This window comes from Leptonotus elevatus, chromosome 15, assembly GCF_054856555.1.
Source record: "Leptonotus elevatus isolate MCC_2025b chromosome 15, RoL_Lele_1.0, whole genome shotgun sequence".
Lineage (NCBI taxonomy): Eukaryota > Metazoa > Chordata > Actinopteri > Syngnathiformes > Syngnathidae > Leptonotus > Leptonotus elevatus.
The window spans coordinates 13505792-13525801 of record NC_141253.1 but is presented as its reverse complement, the minus strand read 5'-3'; the positions used below and the strand labels follow the sequence as shown (position 1 = coordinate 13525801).

General features: G+C 38.5%; 2 protein-coding genes across 7 annotated transcripts in view; both read right to left on the bottom strand.

Annotated features, from left to right (window-relative positions):
• rabgap1 (RAB GTPase activating protein 1) overlaps window positions 1-20010 on the bottom strand; it is a 64008-nt gene that overhangs the window by 18080 nt on the left and 25918 nt on the right. For all 4 annotated transcript variants that reach the window (XR_015097242.1, XR_015097243.1, XM_086096557.1 and 1 more), the window contains 2 exons: window positions 2513-2626; window positions 589-663 (listed from right to left, as the gene is read on the bottom strand). Coding sequence is in view for 2 of the 4 variants with exons in the window: in XM_086096557.1 (XP_085952683.1) it covers window positions 589-663; window positions 2513-2626 (189 nt within the window). In the remaining 2 variants the exon portion in view is untranslated. The remainder of the gene's footprint in view (window positions 1-588; window positions 664-2512; window positions 2627-20010) is intronic.
• LOC147162026 (putative G protein-coupled receptor 21) lies at window positions 7961-12746 on the bottom strand. 3 transcript variants are annotated; one of them, XR_015097328.1, is made up of 3 exons: window positions 12595-12746; window positions 10004-12513; window positions 7961-9964 (listed from the first exon to the last, which is right to left on the bottom strand). XR_015097328.1 is itself a non-coding variant. In XM_086097729.1 (2 exons), the coding sequence occupies exon 2, from the start codon at window positions 11948-11950 to the stop codon at window positions 10712-10714; it is 1239 nt and encodes a 412-aa protein (XP_085953855.1). In that variant the 5' UTR covers window positions 11951-12513; window positions 12595-12746; the 3' UTR covers window positions 7961-10711. The 3 variants fall into 3 exon arrangements, 2 of the variants coding, with proteins under 2 accessions (XP_085953855.1, XP_085953856.1); XM_086097729.1 differs by having other exon boundaries at window positions 7961-12513; XM_086097730.1 differs by having other exon boundaries at window positions 7961-12510.

Here is a 20010-nt window from a genome sequence, read left to right as displayed (position 1 = left end):
AACCAACAGCCAGTCCCATTGATCGATGAAATAGAAAAAATAAAAATTTTAAGAATGTTTAATTTAACTCAATTTATGTTGACCCAGTCATCTCATTTAAACAAGGGAAATTAATTAACTATGAAGCAAAAAAAAGTATGTTGTTTTATTTACAAGAGTAAACTTAAACGGGGGTCAAACTTAGGTAAAAAAACAAAACGAATCTGGATCTAAATGTGTATGACAGATCTAATACATAAGCAGTGAAGACATTGATTTTGCAGGTGACAAATATTTGTGTCCTCTTTATTTACACATAAAATGACTTGACCCTCCAGGAAATCTTACTAGAACTTAAATGGCACCAAAACAGGATGGAAGTCGACATCTGAGACTGATATCAAAGGAGGACACTAAACAGTTGTTCTCTGTGCTTGAAATTGTTGGACAAGATAACCAAACACATTTTCTTTTTTTACTGGAACTCAGCTGATAAGACGACTTAAGGCATGTAAAATAATAATAATAATAAAGAACAGAACCCACTTCACTGCACTTCAGTTTGTTTAATGAAAAATGTGTTTTTGCTGGATTGATATGTAAACTCACGTGCAACAGTAGCACAGCAGCCAAGAAGGATTGTCCCTGGCAGTAGCCAATCTCCTCATCATACACAGAGTATGCCTGGAGGGAGGAGACAAACATACGTGTGCAGAATGTCATTAAATAGGCTTGACGGTTCATGCAAACGCTGAAAAATGAAATGTTCAAATAACTCAATAAATAAATGTAATAAATACCAAGAGTGCTCAGGTTGTAGATGCATAACATAATTGTAAATAAAAAGATGGGACATTAATAAACAGCCACCTACAAACCGCATTTGTTTAGATCATATCATTTAGATAAAGCTTGTTTAAATACTGAATATCAGAGCAGATGGAATTCGCTTTTTAGAAACACACAGTTAGTAAACACGTGTCAGTTTGATGTTGGAATAGAGAGGGAAAAGAAAGGATGGTGTATGGTGCCATTGAGACGTTGTAAATCTGTGAGGAGAGGAACAAAACAGGAAAGAATTTAGCCAAAATGGTCCAAGTGGCCTACTGTGCTACAAATGGGAGTAATGAGTCAAGCCAAGATGATCAATCCACAAACAGAGCAAACGCGGGGGAGTTGGGGCTGACTGAATTATTTAAACACACCTGAGGAGGTGCTTAACTGCGTAGAGATGGATGCCCTCGCTCGAGTTATCCATACATAATGAATGAAATGAAAAATCTGAGCACAGCAACCACAGTCATGGGTTTAAATGAGTGTCTCAATAATATGCATGTGCACGAAATGCAAATGTAGAAAATTTGCTTTTTATGCGCTTTTATCTGATATGTGTTCGGACCAACAGCTTCAAAACTCAGGGAACCTGTCAGACTGTAAATTAACAAGCTATTTACACAATTGTCACATTGTATTCCAAGGAAACGTAATCTCCATTATTTACGAGCCCTTAAAAAGGAGGGGAATAGTGAAGACACTGACGATCATTGTTTCTAATCAACAATTATCCCTGGAAACAAAATCCCCAAAAAAGCTGATATTTAATTACTGGTACATACAGAACATTTTCTATTAATTCTATTTTTGACAGAGCTGAGAGCATTCACATGACTGGATAATGAAAATTCCAAAGTGACACTAGATGACTTCTAAATTCAAAATAATTCTTCCTATTGGAAACAAGCAACTTACCCCCCCCCCCCCACCCCAACCACCCAGAGTAACCTCTCTTAGAATAAAACATAAAACTGCTAACCCAGAAATGGTTGGTTGACTGGTCGATCACAAATATGGTATAGGCAGATCGCATGCTGGACATTTAAAAAAAATAAATAAATAAATAAATACAAATTTGAAACAAAAAGTTTTTACTGTAGTAAATAGGCTGAGACAAAATCCTCAAATACATCTTTTGTGGTGATTGCTGCTGATCTAAACTGATGACATACCTTTTTTGATTGTTTTATATTTACAGCCGAGAATAGTTGTTCAAGTTCATACAAGTGTTTATTGTAATTACGACTTCACTACTGCGTTGGTTAGGTTAGTGAGCGACGACGGTGAATTCTAACTAACAAATTTTGCTTACATCATCACTATAGGAACAAAACTCTTGTACAGTGAGGACCCCTTGTATGGAGTCTTCGAAAAGGATGTGGGGTAAATAATGGTTGTAAAACTTTTGGGTGATAATTCTAAAACAAAACCACACACCCTCATTGAAATCTGGTGGTATGAGCTTTATAAATTTACTGAAGGAAAAAAAAGGAAATGTAAGTGGGGTGGCGAGAAAAAACATAAAATAAAATAAAGTCAAGTAAAATAAAATAAAATAAAATAAAATAAAAATGCCGCCACCCAATTTTTGTTTTTGCTTTTGCACTTTGCTGATCCATTCATATGACCGACTTGCTGCATAATGCTTTAATGTTGCCAGTGCAGATATATGAATTTAAACCTCTTCAAGTGTGAATACCTTGCAGATCTTATACAGGGAGTCTTGCCCATCACCTCCGGTGTCTTTGAAGTAGTCATGAGCTGGGAACGTCCTGTTAATGTCTCGAGTGATGGCACTGTCTTGGGGGGATTCCTAGCAGTGAGATAAGGGGGAGGCGGGGGAGAGGAGGACAGATAGAACAAATATTATACATCCATCCGAACCGCTTATCCTCATGAGGGTCTCAATTGTTGTTTGAAGACATCCAACAAGTATGGCGGACATATCGGTCTCCAAGTCTCGAGAGCCCCTATCCAGTATGTTTTCCATGTCTCCCTCCTCCAATACACCTGAATCAAATAATCAGGATCGTTATCAGGCTTCTGCATAGCTGTTTCATATAGACCCGTTTAGTCATGTTAAGTAAACCATCTTGAGTGCCGGTCACTGTGTGATAAAATAGAGCAGAACCTCCAAAGTACAATGACCCAAAAGTAGAAAAAATTGTATTCAGTGGTTAACTTCTCTTTATATGTGCAAGATAGGGATGTTCAAATGTTACCTAAAACATTGCATATGCTGCACACTAGATAATGTGATTTCATGATGGTGACACTTTGAGAGTGTAACAAATGAATGCCATGAAAATCAATGATTTCCTGTGGGAAACTTGTTTGCAATTCAGAACTGGCGTCACAAAACAGATTGCAATCTGTATTTTACATTACAGCTTTATTGCATAGCACTAAGGTGCAGCTCAAGTCGAACCTTGGGTGATGTAAGACACAAATTAGTTAATTTATTTAGCCTCCTCTGGCGGAATTACATTCAAGCTTCAATTGAAGATTTTTGCACGCGGGCAACATCCTCTCCCTTTATTAGACGATAATGAGCGCAGGAACATAAGAATAAGGATCAATCAAGAAGATAATTAATTTGGGAATTTGCTGTTATAAGAATGTGGGGTGTTAATTTGAAGTTAAATGATCTTGTCTGTTTGCGATACTACAAATGGACATTAGGATGACATTAACATGAAAATGTGTTTATTAACCACTGCGATTAGTTGATGATGGATATCCATTAGCCAAAATTAACTCAAATAAAATAATAAAATGGTAAAAATATATATTTTTTGGGGGGGTGAAAAAAATGTGTTTTCATTAAGTTATAATTATATAGAGAGTGCTCTTTTCGTGTTTGTAAAATAACAACTTAGTCGTCCAGCATAGATATCCCCCACTATTTAAGGAGAAAAGGGACCAAGGCGAATAGCAAAAAAAAAAAAAACTTGAGTAATTGACATCCTCCAAATTGTTTACAATTGCATATACTAAAAGCAGTTTAAACTTTTAATGTCCCACAAACAATTATCCTAAACTGTTTAATAATATTTCAAACTAATCTTATAACTTAAAACTACATGGCATACAGATGAATTTAATAAAAAAACTAATAATAATAAAGTACTGCAAGTCTGCCACCAATATGTCATCATTAGTATGTTTTAATTTCCAATGTGGCCATAATACTCTGGAGTGATTCCTCCTGGCAAGGCTTTCGACATTTGTTAATTCAGTTTTATGTTTTCCTTGCAGCTAATTAAAGCTTCTCTGAGTTTCAGATATCCATCAAGTCCACAGCAGCCTCCTTCCCCCTGCCATTTAAAACTCTACACCAACATCCAGAAAGGAAGAACTGCCAGATGAAAATAAAGAGTGTACAAAAAGAAACAGGAAGAAAGAAATAGTAAAACTCTAGCCAGCTAATTGTGATCACGCACCGGCATCTGTGTTGCTAAGTGTGTCAAACAGCTTCCACCACGCCTTGCAAATCACAGATGCACTAGAGTTCACTCCGTGTTTGTTTACTGTTGTGGAAGACCATGTACCGAGTCTATCATACTGTATGTAGAGCGTACTGTACAAACTGTGTTAAATTCTTCACATTCTGCCATTCCTGGACTGCTAATATCTCCATTACCACGTCAAAAGCAGTTACCATCTGTACAGTTTAAGCCCAAGGCTATTGGTATCCGTCTATCAGCTCATTCAGACAGAGGCAAATCTTTGATAATTATACATTTTACAACCAGGAAGCCAGGAGTGAGTGTGTCCATAACACTGATCCAAAGCATCCGAATGAATGATAAGCCTCCATGTTTATACAAGCACCACTTAGCCACTCTTATCTCAAGTGCTGAGAGCTTAGACAAAGACCTCTGACATAATGGCAAATTAGCTTCCCTTCTGTCTTTGTGTTCAGCTTGTGAGAGCCTTGCGTGAGAGGGGAGTGAAAACATAACCAACGTCTCATAGCGGTGGATGTAAGTGCAGGTACCTGCAATAAATACGGTACAATTTGCTTCTGCAAGACTTATCCCGGGAGTGCAGTAAATTCACACCTTAAAGAAACCATGAGCAAGACAAAAAATATATATTCAGTATCTGACGTACTAGAATAACGTCAGTGAATGGAAGATATATAAAAGGAATAGATGCTCAGCGGTATCCAATCTTTTCCCTCCGAGGGCCACATATAGAGAAATCGAAGGTTGCAAGGGCCACTTTGAAATACATTTTTACGTCAATTTTTCAAGCACAACAAAATCAGTCAATCAAGCAATTGCATGTTTATATATTCCACTGTTGTTTTGGGGGAAAAAACGCTCCCTGAACAGCCTTCTACAAGACAAATAGTTTAGGATTTGACAATATTTTGAGGTGGTTGAGACCCAAACACACCAGAATAATTCAGCTCCTGCATTGAACAGCAGTCAAATCCAATCTCTACATTCAGAATAAAAACAGGAGCAATCTGTCGTAAGATTACTTTTTTAAAGCAGTTACTTGGCAATCATTCATGTGGTATTTTTACAATTTGTACCTTGACACAGAGCAGATTTTTGCTTGTAAAAAAAAAGTATCTTTATTCATCACAGTCTTGATGAAGAGAAATTATACTTTTATTTAAATGTAAAAAGTTAATTTGCATATTTAGAAAGGCTCTTTATTAGTAGCAGATGTAATTTTTAGTATATGTCGCGGTAGGGTTGCTCGATTATGAAGAAAATATTAATCATGATTCATTTGGTAATAATTAAAATCACAATTAGGACAGTCATTTGTTTTTTGGTACAAAACAAGACAATGTTAAACACATATATATATATATATATATATATATATATATATATATATATATATATATATATATATATATATATATATATATATATATATATATATATATATATATATATATATATATATATTAAGACACTATAATTATGCAAGTTCCTTTTGGACCAAACAAGATTTATTAAATGAGTAATTTCAAAAAACACACAAATTTAAACAACTCAACATTAGTATTTATAATCTTTTATTTTTGATTACGATCATGCCGATTTTGTAATTGTGGCGTGTAATAATTGAAATTGTAATTGAATTTCAATTAATTGCACAGCCCTATGTCGCGGGCCACTTAAAAATGGATGGCGGGCCACAAATGGCCCCGGGCCACAGTTTGGCCACCCTGGATTCGCTTTGAAGGGTGAACATCTCCTGCCCTAGAGGGAGACTAACAGTCTCAACAAGTCTGCAATAACACCTCAAAAAGTCACAAGATTTGTAGCTAGTTGTTTCATTATAACTTTATTTTAATTACTAGCTGGGTCTGAAACACTAAGGGCTTCAAATTTGGCAAGACGATTTTGACGTTGGCTTCATTGCATGCCCAGTATTAAGGTTTTTGATTTTTCATTCCTTGTTGGCGTAAGAATGTCAGACCTTCTGTTGAAACTGAGAACTGTTTTGAATTGGAAATACTGAATTAAGATGACTGTTTTGAATCTACAGTTATAAGGTCAAGCCAGCTAATGCTAGTTTAATATTCAATGGAAAAAAATATTATTAGTCATGTGCTTTCTTTAATCATCTTTGTGGCTAAATAGAATCAATTAGAAAGCAATTAGAAAATTATACAGTGTTACACTGTTGTGATTTAAAAATTATGAACGTTACGTAACAAATTATGCATTTTGAAAATGAATATTAGCTTTGGCATTGGTCACAACAAACATGTTTGCTGTTTCTTAATTAAGATTCAGAAATTTTCACAGGAACTATGTTCAATCCATTTTGCCCAAAATTTGAGTGTGAGTGAGCTGATCTAATTAGCATAGCCAATGCCTCTGGTTGGCTTCTGGTGACAAAAAATAATTGGATGTTATGGGAATGTACTAATAACAAACAAGGGCTTAGTTGTTCTCAAAGCTGTTTCTGTCTCAACTTAAGAAAATCATTATCTGATGATGATGTTAAGATATGGATTCATGTACTGCTTTTTTTAGCACATCAATATCTATTTTAAGCAGACATAACACTTTTTGAAATTAGCTTTTCATGTAGACAAACTGTATTAAATCAATTTCTAACAAAAAGTATGCAGTAATTGTTGCATTACAATCATTGAATGATGAGTTAGTAGTCAACTGGTATGACAAATTGCTCACTTGGATGTATGCGATTAAGACACAAAGGAACTGCACTTAAAAAAAAAAACTGTGATTAGAGAAGCAAGGGGACAAAATGTGCCGTGCTTATAGACAAAAACGGCACTGGGATTATAGCCAAATATGGTAGACCCACAATGTGTGCGAGTGTGTGTACTGTATGACTACTGTAATGCTGGGAATAGCGGTTCAGTGTTGCACTTCCGTGGGAAGGTCGAGTTGAGTATTTAGCCGACTATTGTTAATGTCCCTGATTTTGTTTCAGTTAACACAATGGCTGACTTGTCATTCTGTTATTCTTTCTCTACTCGCAGTTGAAATGCCAAATAGAACATACAACAGGATATAACATAAACCTGACAAATTCTCCTTGCATTCTTTCACTTTCCAAACTTGACCCCCAACTGTGTTGTATTCTTGCTTTTGCATACCCAATCATTAAATCTTAATCATATTCTTCACACTCTAGTTTTTGTGCCACTTCTACTACAGTGCAGCTGCTTCGACTCCAACAAGCAACAGAGACATCATCGCAGACACTATCAGGTTAAAAGACAATAGAAGGGTAGACCATAATAGCACCACCAAAGACAATGTAAACTGCCAAATAGACTTCCTCCTCTCTCTTATAGCATCAAACCCCCATCATTCAGTCATCCACTTAAACGTGTGCTGCCTCATTACCACAATGCACACTCAGCGCTCTGCATTCTGGTGCTGGTGCGTTACAGTCCATTTACATCATGTTAGCATTTTCTCTGCAACACTCTAAACTGGCACGTTTGCAATTTAGCAAATGATGAAGTCCTGAGCAACTGAAATCTATTACTTTTCTTTTAGATCTTACAAAAGAATTCTATTGACCATATTTGTTACAGTGTGTTGTAAAAATTGTATCATAAGATGTAGAGCGCATCATGTCTGTTTTGAACATATACTGTGATTAGAAAAGGTACACAAATATGTCAATAGTACACAGAGATAAAATTACATTTATTTTCTCAGTACAGATGCACAACATGTACAAAGTTACAATACAATATACAGTACATATAGGTTTGCCACCTACAGATCATAAAGTCTTCTGGTATTGGCCACAGGGTCTCATTTCAAAGTGACAGTAAAAAGAAGCACATTTGATGGATTTATTTCAAATTCTCAGTCTACGAATTCAATTTACAAAACTCATTCTGCATATGACTATGACTTACATTGTTAAGAGTGGACTCTATCTCAAAGTACATTTTCAAGACTGAAAAGTCAGATGCTCACAAAAGCTGGGTCATGAGTGTACAATTAGCTCCGTAGTGGTGTGTCCTATTTAGATCCTAAAATAACCACAAAAAAAAACCCAATACAGATTGAAAGACAGATAAGGAAATGTCTGTCTCCAGCTCTGCAACGTGTGTTAAAGCACAGTCATTGATTAAGATTGTACAACCTCTTCTTAAGTATGACCAATGGTATTTAGTTTGAGTGGATTTTGTCTAACTAAATAATTTAATTATAGTATCTCTCAAAAGTATTTTATTTACAAGGAGCCATGCTGTATGTACAGACTGAAAATTCATTAACAAAATAATGACTCCACTTGCTCCCTGACCAACAAACAATCCAGAAAGTAGTGCACATAAAATTGTTGGCAGCAGCAACACCCGTCATCTGACATTGAATTGCCTTAAAAACAAAAACAAAAATCTGATCACTTCCGTAGATTACAATCTGTTCTTTTCAAGCATGAAAATAATTTTACAGTAGGTTCACCTCGATAAAGCCAAGGGAAAGATGCACTTTCATAATAAATACAATTGCAGTTATGTTTCGCCTCATTTAAGTCTTCACAATGGAATAGACACACATTCATTATGCTATTTCTTTACACTGACAATGAGGTGACAACAGAACTTAGTAACGAGTAACATGAACGATTATCATATTTGGCACTGATTCACAAATGACGGCATTTTGTAAGACAAGACGTGAATCTATCATGATTGTGCATCATAATTACAAAACTACACCCACAAAAACACTTAAAATATCTTCGAGTGGGAGTAAGTCGAGCAATGGAAGGTGATAACCGCGTTAGCACCCTGGCTTTAACAGTCTTGTTCAACCACTGGTCACGTTCTGGTATAACCGAATTGTACAAACGCTCACTTAGCAGTTACACTTCACTGAATGTGAGCTTTATGAGCTGCACACACGTACAATTGACAGCCCAGGTCTATTCGGTCTAACAGTCCCATGTCTACAAAACAAAGCCCTCTGTAAATGTAAGGGTAATAACACATTCCCACTTCAATTTGTATTTCAAGGCAACAATGAATTACTTCAAGGTGCACTTCACAGTCTTGACAATCTACACCAAAAGTGCAGATCCCCCTCAAATATTAACCCCCATACTGGATACTAAATTATTTAAAAAAAACTGCCAACTTTCTTTGGTATATAACATAAGGTACTGCATATAAAGCTATGTTGTCTATTTCCACAGTAATACAATAGATCTATTCAGCTTGCTGAATGTGAAATTCCAGTAAGCTCCGAAAAGTACAGCTGAAGAGATGACGAGAATATACAATACGTGCATGCACACAGACACATGGAAGTCTCAGGGGTCACTCTGCTTTCAGAAGAACTTTGTAACCAGAGAGAACGGCCCCTTTGTTTTGTTTTTGTGTCTTTTCCTGTGATGCTCAACGGTTTTGTGCAAATGCACAGGTACATTACTGTGATCACGATACTGCACCTAACAACCACTGCACTCAACGGAACAAGGCAGTGCTTCACATTAGGGACGTGAAGTTTCAGCTACCACAAAACACACAGCGTGTCATCAGACCACTGTCCCCAGGCAAAAGATGTACCAGATTAAAAAATGTACCAGTTATCAGCGTACAGTTAGTGTGAAAACATTGACTCTCTTGGTTTTGCTTGATGGTTTTGCTTGATGGTTTTGCTTGATGGTTTTGCTTGATGGTTTTGCTTGATGGTTTTGCTTGATGGTTTACGCTTAGTTTCTAACAGACATCAGAGAAAATTGGGGTGACTACTGAATTACATGGAACAACAAAAATAAAGGAGTTGAAAAAACAGCAGTTTGGCTAACAGTCAAAGCCACTCGATCATTCATTAAACTCATTGAATTTTCATCAAGATTGAATATCCTGTACTAACTGATAGAAAAATTGATAAAAGATGTACGCTCTACCTCTTAATTGTTTGTGTTTGCTTTTCACTGACTAAGCACAATCAGACATTATCATTCATTGATTTTAATAAATGCAATGTACAGCAAGAATACCTCAAAGTACATCATATTAACAGTTCAGATCACTTCTACGTTTCCTTCATGATAATATTCAGTCCTTGCATTGTGTCGCCTTTGCAAAATAAGTTAGATACATTTCCAAACAGAACACTTGACGAAGCATCCCATCTCCTCTAAAATCCCATCTATCTTTCGCAGACTGTCCCTCCCAAGAATGAATGACACCTTGTAGGGCAATTTAGGACAGTTTATCCTTCAGTGCTTCACTCCAGACTCTTCCCACTGCCAGCTGTGGCGTGAGCAGAGAGGACATCTGTGTAACCTCCAAATGTGACGGAAACAGCGGTGGCACAAAGCCGCCTCTTTCCATCACTTAGTGGAAACATTTCAACTTGCAGAAGAGTTTCTGATGGCCAATGTTGGCACAAGGCTGTCCCAGATGCAGGCGCTACACATGACATGTGCCAATTCCTGCGTCTCCATGGCCTGATCCGTACCCTGTCCCAGCACATCCCTGTTCAATCGAACCGATGAATGCCTTTTTTGGTTTCCTTACGCTGAAGCCGCTGCCACTGCGGTGTAAACAGTAGGAGCAGAGACGCTTGAGGCCCTTCCTGAAGGCTGAGTTGGAGAGGCTGTAGATGAGACAGTTACAGAAGCTGTTGCTGATGGCCAGCCAAGTGGTGAGGAAAGACGCTGCAGGGTGGTGGTAGATCCCACCGCTCTCCAACAGAAAGTAAATGATGTAGGGCAACCACAGGATGTAGAAAACGCTGGTAATGCGAAAAAGTACCATGGCATACCGTTTGTCCGGGTATGTTGAAGATGGTTGTTGATAATGCGATGGTTGATGCTGGTGTTTCTGAGGTTTTAATAAGACGGGCGAATGCCTTTGGTCTAGCTCACCGTTGTCCTTGACCAGAGATCCAGATGTCAAACCTGGGTCTTGGTGCGGTTGGGGTCGGTAACGTGCGTGACGCTCGCTGATGTCCCTTGTGTGCTGCCGGCAGATCTTGAAGATGTTGGCGTAAGTGAAGCAGACGGTGAGAGCGGCGGGGGCATAGAGAAGCACGACAATGAAGGTTGTGAAGGCTGGCTGGGTCTTCCACTTGACAGCACACCACTCCACCACATCGCCATGATAACCGGGCTTCCCCCAGCCAAGGAATGATGGCAGAAACACCAGTGCCGAGTACAACCATATCAGAACGATGCAGCAGCGCACTCGACATGGTGTTACCAGGGCTGCGTAGGTCAGGGGTTTTGTGATGGCAATGTAGCGATCCACGCTCACGCATGCTAATGATGCCATTGAGACGGACTTCAAAACAGACACCATGTATCCAAACACCTGGCAGGTGAGTTTGGGGTCAAGTCCTTGGAGGTGATGAAGTAAGGACAAGGAGGGGAAAAGGCAGCTGACACCTACAAGCAAATCAGCATACGCCATCGTCTGGATGAAAGCACTGGTGGTGTGCTGGCTAAGCAAAGGGGCGCAGTGAAAAACAAAAATCACCACCAAGTTGCCGGAAATAATCAGAACAGTGAGGAGAAGGATAATGGAGACTTCAAGCAGGCAGGTGGTGATGATTTTGGAGTAACTAATTTCAAGCAGACAAAAGGGAGCAGAGAAGTTCGACAGGTCAGCAGAACTTTGGTTCAGTGGATCCAGGAAGGAATTCATCATCTCGGGCAGGATGACGTCTCGTGGGGCCCTTCAAGGGTAAGGTCAACCCAAGGACTATTTTTACAGGTAGTTTCCTGGCTGTGAAACTAACTGCACAGTTTCAGTCTAGACCAAATACTCCATATTTCAATTCCGTAGTTATTCTGCCACTTCATTTCAGTTCCAATAGGGATGGAATGGTGATGAAGCCCTCTGATTGTGCAAACTAACACTTGTCCTGAGCACAAGGCAAAAAAATGTCTTTGCAGAAGAAAAAAAATCCAGTCTGGTTTATGCTTGAAAAGCCGGAGATGCCTCCAACATCCCCTGCCGAAGGGACAGAATGAGGAGTCCCTCTTATATTATTGTAATCCACCTCATCACAAACACAGCTTCCAGTGAAAATATATCACTGTGTAACATGCTGAAAAAACATAGCAGTCATGAACGATGCTTCGTCCAGCTTGTCCTGATTCCTGACTCGTTTCTTGCCTCTTCTTTACAGTAATTCCACCACACTTCCGTGTGTGCCGGCTCTTCCCCCCCCAAGTTTCCGTCCTTTGCCACAGTATCACGGCCAACTGCTGAAAGGAAAGCAGTATAAGATGTGACAGATGTTAAAAATGCCTGAACACACACACAGACAAATAAACAAACCTCCGTACCTCAGCTGTAACATCTATGAGGGGCAGCAGCAGCAATGTCTAAAGTGGAAATGAGGTAGGCAGGCATACCGATGCTGGAAGAACCCCTCTGCCTCCTCTTGATGATGGTTTATCTTCCTTTAATAACAGTCTCTTTCTCTTCCTTACTCTCAGTCTCCCTCCCACCGTAGCTCTCTCTCTCTTGCTCGCTGAAGAAACAGCGGCAGAAGTCCCTCCCTTCGATGTGGCTCAAGCCAATCATCGAGAGTAGAGACATGCGGCTGCCTCCATCCCACACCTTCTCCGACTCCCCCATCCAACCATTTTTCTTCTGCCACTGTGCTCTCATGCACAGTCAGATTTTATTGCAAAAAAATTAATACGGATACAAACAAGGAGTGTTTAGCGTTTACCCATTGCGTGCGTCATTTTCTTTGAAATGCATGTTTGCTAAAATCCCTGATTTTAAATACACAAGTTTCAGTTGAAACACTGACGGACGGAGTCAAGAGTGAAATTTACAGTAAACATTCCTGTGATTATTATAAATACACAGTGTTTTGTGCTGCTATGAAAAACAGAAAATACACACTACTTCAGTGTTGATCCGTTTGTGATTGTATTTGAGTGTTCTCCTGTTTTCAGTGAAATAATACACAATGTTGTCTTGACACTTGAATTTCTAAAGAAACTAGAAATACATATTCTATCTAATCTTTAATCTGAACTGGTGAAGTTCTGCACATTAAAAAATATATATAAAATACAACTTGACCCCAGTCTCCACAGATATATGCATTATTATTCAATTTTGATGTGGACGTGTCCTTTGTGTTGCGAATGGAATACTTCCAGTTTCAATTCCAAGTAAGGGGGCTGTCATTAATCGTGTTAAAGGAACTATAAATTAACTCAAAATTAACACACTAATATTGACACCCCTACTTAAAAGCACTGTTTTTGATTATTACCAAGAAAACCATCAATTGGCTCTTATGAGATCAGAATTTTTGTTGTCACTATTACAGTAATTTCTGGACTACAAGGTGCACCTGACTATAAGCTGCGCTAGCTAAATTTGGGGAATACTCGAGTTTGTTACACATATAAGCCGCACCTGACTGTAAGCCGCAGGTGTTTTAATGTTACCGCTACTTTCTTTTCCATAATGAGGGCGCAAATTGTCTCGCTCTCGTTCTGTCTCTCCTACTGTATTTGGGCTCACTTGGTTTGGTTTTCTCTGCCTGACGCTCTTGTGCTTCTTTTATAATGTGCCCCATTGTGATCTGATGGATAAGAAAGGAAAAAAAAGTAGCGCCTTGTAGTCCAGAAATTACTGTATATCTGTCCAAACAAATGTATCTTTAATCGTACCAGGTATTTAAAATGAACCCAAACATAATAATACAATAAGAATCAATGACGCCACAATGACAACATTTCTCATCTACAGTGGTTTACACCACCCATTCGGTACATGCATGGTGCCACGGCTGCCCAGGTACTGCAAATTGCACCTCATACTGCATGGTTTGCCCATGAAAAAGCATCAATCATCGTGTATTGAGAAACAAGTGTGTTTATTTTAGTCATTAGTTGCTGTGTATCCCCAAATTAGATAATGATGCGCAATGACAAATACTCTCCTCCCAATGACCAACCAGCATTAGTCACCAATATGGTATCCATTCGCTCTGCATGCTTGGAACCATGGAAAATAAAATTGGATCCACTGGTGAGAAACAATAATCCAATAGAGAAAGGATTAAAATTCCCTGAACATAAACCTAAATTGCATTTGTATGCCCTCTTATTCATGGTGTGCTATTCCTTAACCAGCTGCACAAATTACTGTGATAATGCTTGTTACCCAAATGTACAAAAATGCACAGCAACCAAGAAAGAGAATTATATAGGTCATGAAAGTGTAGCACAAATAATTACATTTCACAGCCTCTGATTGTGTTAATTAGCACCAGAAAAAATAGTGTGACAGATAATTCCTCACCAGTGACTTGTCTATGTGTTGTTGAGGCAGTTGGGGAGAAGACAAAATAATTCAGGTAGGAGTTCATCAAGTTTCGTCAAATATAATAGAAGCATATAAACAGCCATTAACTTTCAAAATGTGACGCATGCTATAAATATTTTCAATATATATAGAATCAAATGACAAGACTGAAATAAATCTGACATTAAGTTAAGGGATGTGTATTAAATGGTAAAACACCATGTGTGTATGTATGCTCACATAAATTCCTTTTGGGCTAACAGATTTGCAGATGCTGCATGAGACTACAGTATTTTGAAAGCGTCAGCTATAGTGAGTCGGCACAAGCCAACCTGACATCTTAATCTCCCTCCTAGCAGACAGTTGTTTATTATAAACTCTAAAGAACTGGTCAGGCCTGCGTTTTGAGATTTTTGATCGCATCTTCTTAAACAACTTAGTCGTGATCGGCCCCCATCACTCTAATGAACCAGTGCTACAACTTACGAGGATATGGGCTGTTATGATTACATCTAATTACACAGGATCCTGCACTAAAATTAGAAGCCTCATCGGATATTAATAGCCAAATGCTAGATGATCCATATCCTCATTTAATGACTTTGTGAAGGCTGCAGAGTTTGTCTCGTGCAGAGCAATTTGCTGTCGCGTGATCGAGACCCAAACACACGCAAACACACGCCAGCCTGCACCTTTCTCTCTCCACCCCACACAGAAAATCCAGACACACTCCTTTGCGTTCACGCACCCCCTCTGCCCATCGCACGAGGAGCTAAAAATAAATGACAGTAAGGAGGAAAGGGTTGGATGGGGAGGAATTGGATAAAAGATGGCAGAGAGAGGCAAGGGAATAGAGCTCGTCAAAGAAGGGAGGAAGGTGAGAAAGAAGTCCAAGATACTAGGAACAAAATGGCAATAATAATAGGGTACAGCCGCAATGATAAAGAGGAGGGGCGCATGACATCTTGACATTTGCTTGCTGAGCTGAGCACAAAGTAGACCTCAACTTTATGCACTGCGCAAGATCTCAATGCTAGTTTAAACTACACAACCATGCTTTGTTGGGCACAATAGACCAAAATGGAAACAAAAACTGTGAAATCAACAATGCAACTCGCCACTACGATGAATGTAGTTGTTGTAATTAATGGGGGCCCCATGCTTGTTTCTCTTTAACAAGCCACTCCTATCTTGGGGTCATGGGAGCGTTTGTTGGCATGCAGGTCCACGAGACACAACTGCAGGTCTGCGTTGGAGTTTGGCTCCGCAGAAGCGAGCGCATGACACACGCTCCCTTACTAATCACAACAGCGCTTTGCCTTACAAGTATTTTTTGGTGTTGTAGTTATGGGCCTGCTGCAAAGCAGAAGGCACATATTACTATCCTAGAAAAAGGGAAAAAGGGTTTATTATTTTCCGCAAAAATGCGGCCCGTACCGTAGATCGCACCGGCACAAATGAGGTATCAAACGATGCGGCTCGATCTGACTCGCTGCGCTATTATTTTTATAAGAATTCCCAGTTACCATGGCGACGCTATTCCCAAAAAACTCCCAAAAAAAAGTCCCATAGGAATGAATGGGAAACCGAAAGAGATCAACTCCAATCAAGCACCCTTTTCCAAGACACGCTGCACGCGCATACGTTAACCGACCAATATGAATTTGAGCTCATTTTGTTGGAATTTTTCCCATCTTTAGTTCAGTGTCAAAAAAAAATTTAAGGAATGAAAGCTCTCCCCCCTGTGCGGGTTCAAAGACAGTGAGTGAAATAGCCTTTATCACATTGGTTTGTATTGCATGGGCTTGAGCGGACCAATTAAGAATCAGAGTGTAGACAGGGAAAAAATTGATTTCAAGTTTCACTTCAACTCGTCACCATGGCCACAACCTTTGCTCACTAGACATCAAATTCGCACATTTTGTAGCCACAAGTGTCTAGTTTCTGACAAACCTATTTTTATTTGGCTAAGGTGTCATTTAGTACCTTTATTTTCACTTTAAGCGAGGAGAAGTCGGACTATTTCACCTCTTTTTCCATCTTAATTTTGGCGTTTTTCCCTCTTCATTTTCGATCAATCATAAGTTTTCAACCTGCTCTCATTAAAAAACTGAGAACATGCTCGCGTTCCCCAAACCCTTGCCGTTCTAACGAGCCATTTCTGGAATCTGCATCTTCAACCGTTAAGTCGTGAGAGGCTTTTGTTTGCAGTGTGCGTATCCTATACAAAATCAATGGAATGTTGGTGCGTGACGTCTGTTGGTGCGTGAATGTGCATGTTTCTTAAAGGGGCAGTAATACTTTTAGTTGATTATGGTTAACTTCCACATTTCTTGACCGATTTCAATGGTTTAAATTTTAAACTGTTCAGCTCATTTCAATGTTGGTTAAAATCAAATGTGTGTGCGTGAATGTGCATGTTTCTTAAAGGGACAGTAAGATACTTTTAGTTGATGTTGATTATGGTTAACTTCCACATTTCTTGACCGATTTCAATGGTTTGAATTTTTAACTGTTCATCTCATTTCAATGTTAGTTAAAATCAAATGTATGTGCGTGAATGTGCATGTTTCTTAAAGGGGCAGTAATACTTTTAGTTGATTATGGTTAACTTCCACATTTCTTGACCGATTTCAATGGTTTAAATTGTATTTTTATTGCTCCAAGTATTGCGTGTTTCCACGTGAGTCAGCAGGCCCATTCAAAATTTCCGCGGAAATTTTTCTAGTTTTTAGATACAAACCATCACTTCACAATTCAAAATATCCATGCACCATCAATTCACGTTGTTTTCCCTGCAGTGGCAGTACAACATAAGATGGTAGCAGTAATGTACCTTTAAGATTGTTTGTCAAATGCCAATACACCCCACATGCAAAGAAAAATAAAGTGTGTGTGTGTGTGGGGGGGGGGGTGTTTGGGGGTGCTAGAGAAGACTTATCACATTTCCATTCATTTCAACAGTAAAAGATGATTTGAGATACAAGTGTTTTGAGGTGCAAGTAAGGTCCCGGAATGAATTAAACTTGTATGTCAAGGCTCCACTGTATTACTGTACTGCAATTAAGAACATCACAATGTGAAAGATACGCCTTCAAGCACTGGTTGCATTGGCATACGTAGCTTTTAGAAGAAACCAGCTGACTACAAGGTTGTACATTTGAACTTTCTAATCGGTATAAAGTTTGACATGCAAGCACACCATGCGGTTGAAATCATGCACTTTTTGTCTTTCACAAAAGGCCCTCAGTTCTTTGAACATCTAACTTGTGTTTTCAACAAACCTTGGCTACCTCTTGGAAAGAGCGTTCCCGTGACTAACACATGGCAATAATACAAGCCCTGGTTGACTGTCACAATGGCCTTTTTGTCTTGCTGAAAGTGCTGTAACAATCATGCTATATGTGGACAAAAGTATCCGAACACATTGCTTGAGTGAAACTCCATATCCAGGTCCCCATTTGAGTTAATCACATTGATATAGTACAGGTTTTTCTACACAAACTCATCCGGCCATGCACTTGCCTTGATTTTTCTTATTGGAAAAGATGACATTCCCGAAACATAAGTGTCCAATACCAAAAAACATTTTTTTACATTTAATTTTAAAAACATAACATGTCTTGAGAAAATTTTAGGTGAAACTACTGCCCAGTCTCCAATGCACGGTAGCCTACTTACTCAACTTGACAAGGCTCTACTTTATATTTCCACTGGTTGGTACCCTTAGCCCTTTACGAGACAATACCATATGGGTGACACAAGCCACTGAAGTTTTAAGAATAAATGAATAGAAATGCCAAAAAATACAGATGCATTAGAGTTAGCTTCAGTGGGCCATTTTCTCTCCCTTAAGTTCTTTTGTGTCTCCTTAGCACAGCCAACACACCAAAAAGTGAATGTAGGACACCGTCACTTTGCAACATTGTTGTTGTTGTTGTTTTTAAGTGTGACTTATGTGATGATGAGTCAGTTCTGTCAACCCATATGTTAGCTTCTTCACACATCAAATAGGTGTTGCCTTTCTATTTCTGTTCTCTTGTCACTTTAGAACAATCACAAAGTTCCACTGGGCTAGTCAAAATCACACATAGTTGTTCTGTCAGTCAATAGCTCCTGCCTGCTTTAATTTATGAAAATAATAAAGAATAAATATGGCCCATGGCTACAATAGCTTTTTTTGGGCTGCTGGCTGGAATGTTAATTAGTCAGCATTCAAATATAATCTGGTACTTTCAGTTCTCTGTAGCAGAGGGTCTTGTGTTAGGGTTCTATTAAGGGAAAAAAAGGTTACATTTCTAATTGTGTCCACTTTTTCAATGGCCTCATCAGAAAAGCCCACGAACAGCATGTTCAGACATGATGAGACCAGGTCAAGGGATCAAAGAGGCTGCTAGCTAGGACACAATGTGCGTGCAGCACAAAGGGGGATGCACACACAACGGGCTGATAACGCAGCGTGCACAAGAACACAAAACTAATTAAAAGCTGGCACATTACTATGGTATGCACAAATTGAAAAAATATATAAATGGAACCTAGTAATTAAATAATTAGTACATGAGAAGATAGGCAAATTATAATGAGTTACGATAGCAAAGTGAATGTTAATAGAAAAAAATGAATAGAAAAATACTTTTCTATTTGAGTTTTATCACACAACAGCTTGATCTATTATTTCTGTTTTTTGGTTAATTAAAGAAATACACAATAAAATAATTACAATGCACATATCCAAGGGTGAACAAAATTTTCCCTTAGGAAATAATACAAATCTGATCCAGGAACAAAATGTTGCCAACATACAGCCTTTGTTTATTTAACTGGAAATGTTAGTAACATTAAAAACATCAAACATTTATTATATTAATTTGATTGTTATTTGTATCACAAAAGCGAGTTGAGTGGTAGATATGTATCATACAACCAGTTTTTTTTATTTGATCGTTTTTAGCGTAAAATAGTTAACCATTGTCTACAGCAAAATGCAAAAATACCAATGTGACTCTTAGGAGTCAGTTTAATTTGTCACGTCTGGTGTAATGAAGTAGCAAAAGGCTAAAAAATAATAATAATTCAAAAACTGACGCTCAATGCGACCACTGACTCACTCATTCATTTTCTATTCATTTTCTTCCCCTTATTAGGATTGAGGGTGAGGTGGAGCCTATCCCAGCCAATTTACCGAAACATTTCTGTTGATTTCTCAATTGTATGACCTCCTAGGCATTCAACTTTAAAGGTTTCACTATTATTGAACATACTTTATATACTATTCCTCAAAGTCTCTTAACCAGACTAGCTTTGAGTAGACTAAATAAATCGAGAAGTGTCTGCTGGACAAGCTGCACGTGTTTTCCAATCCTGGAATGCTTTAAAAATGCCTTCCAACTTTCTGTCCAGTGGCTATCATCAAATCAGTAGCT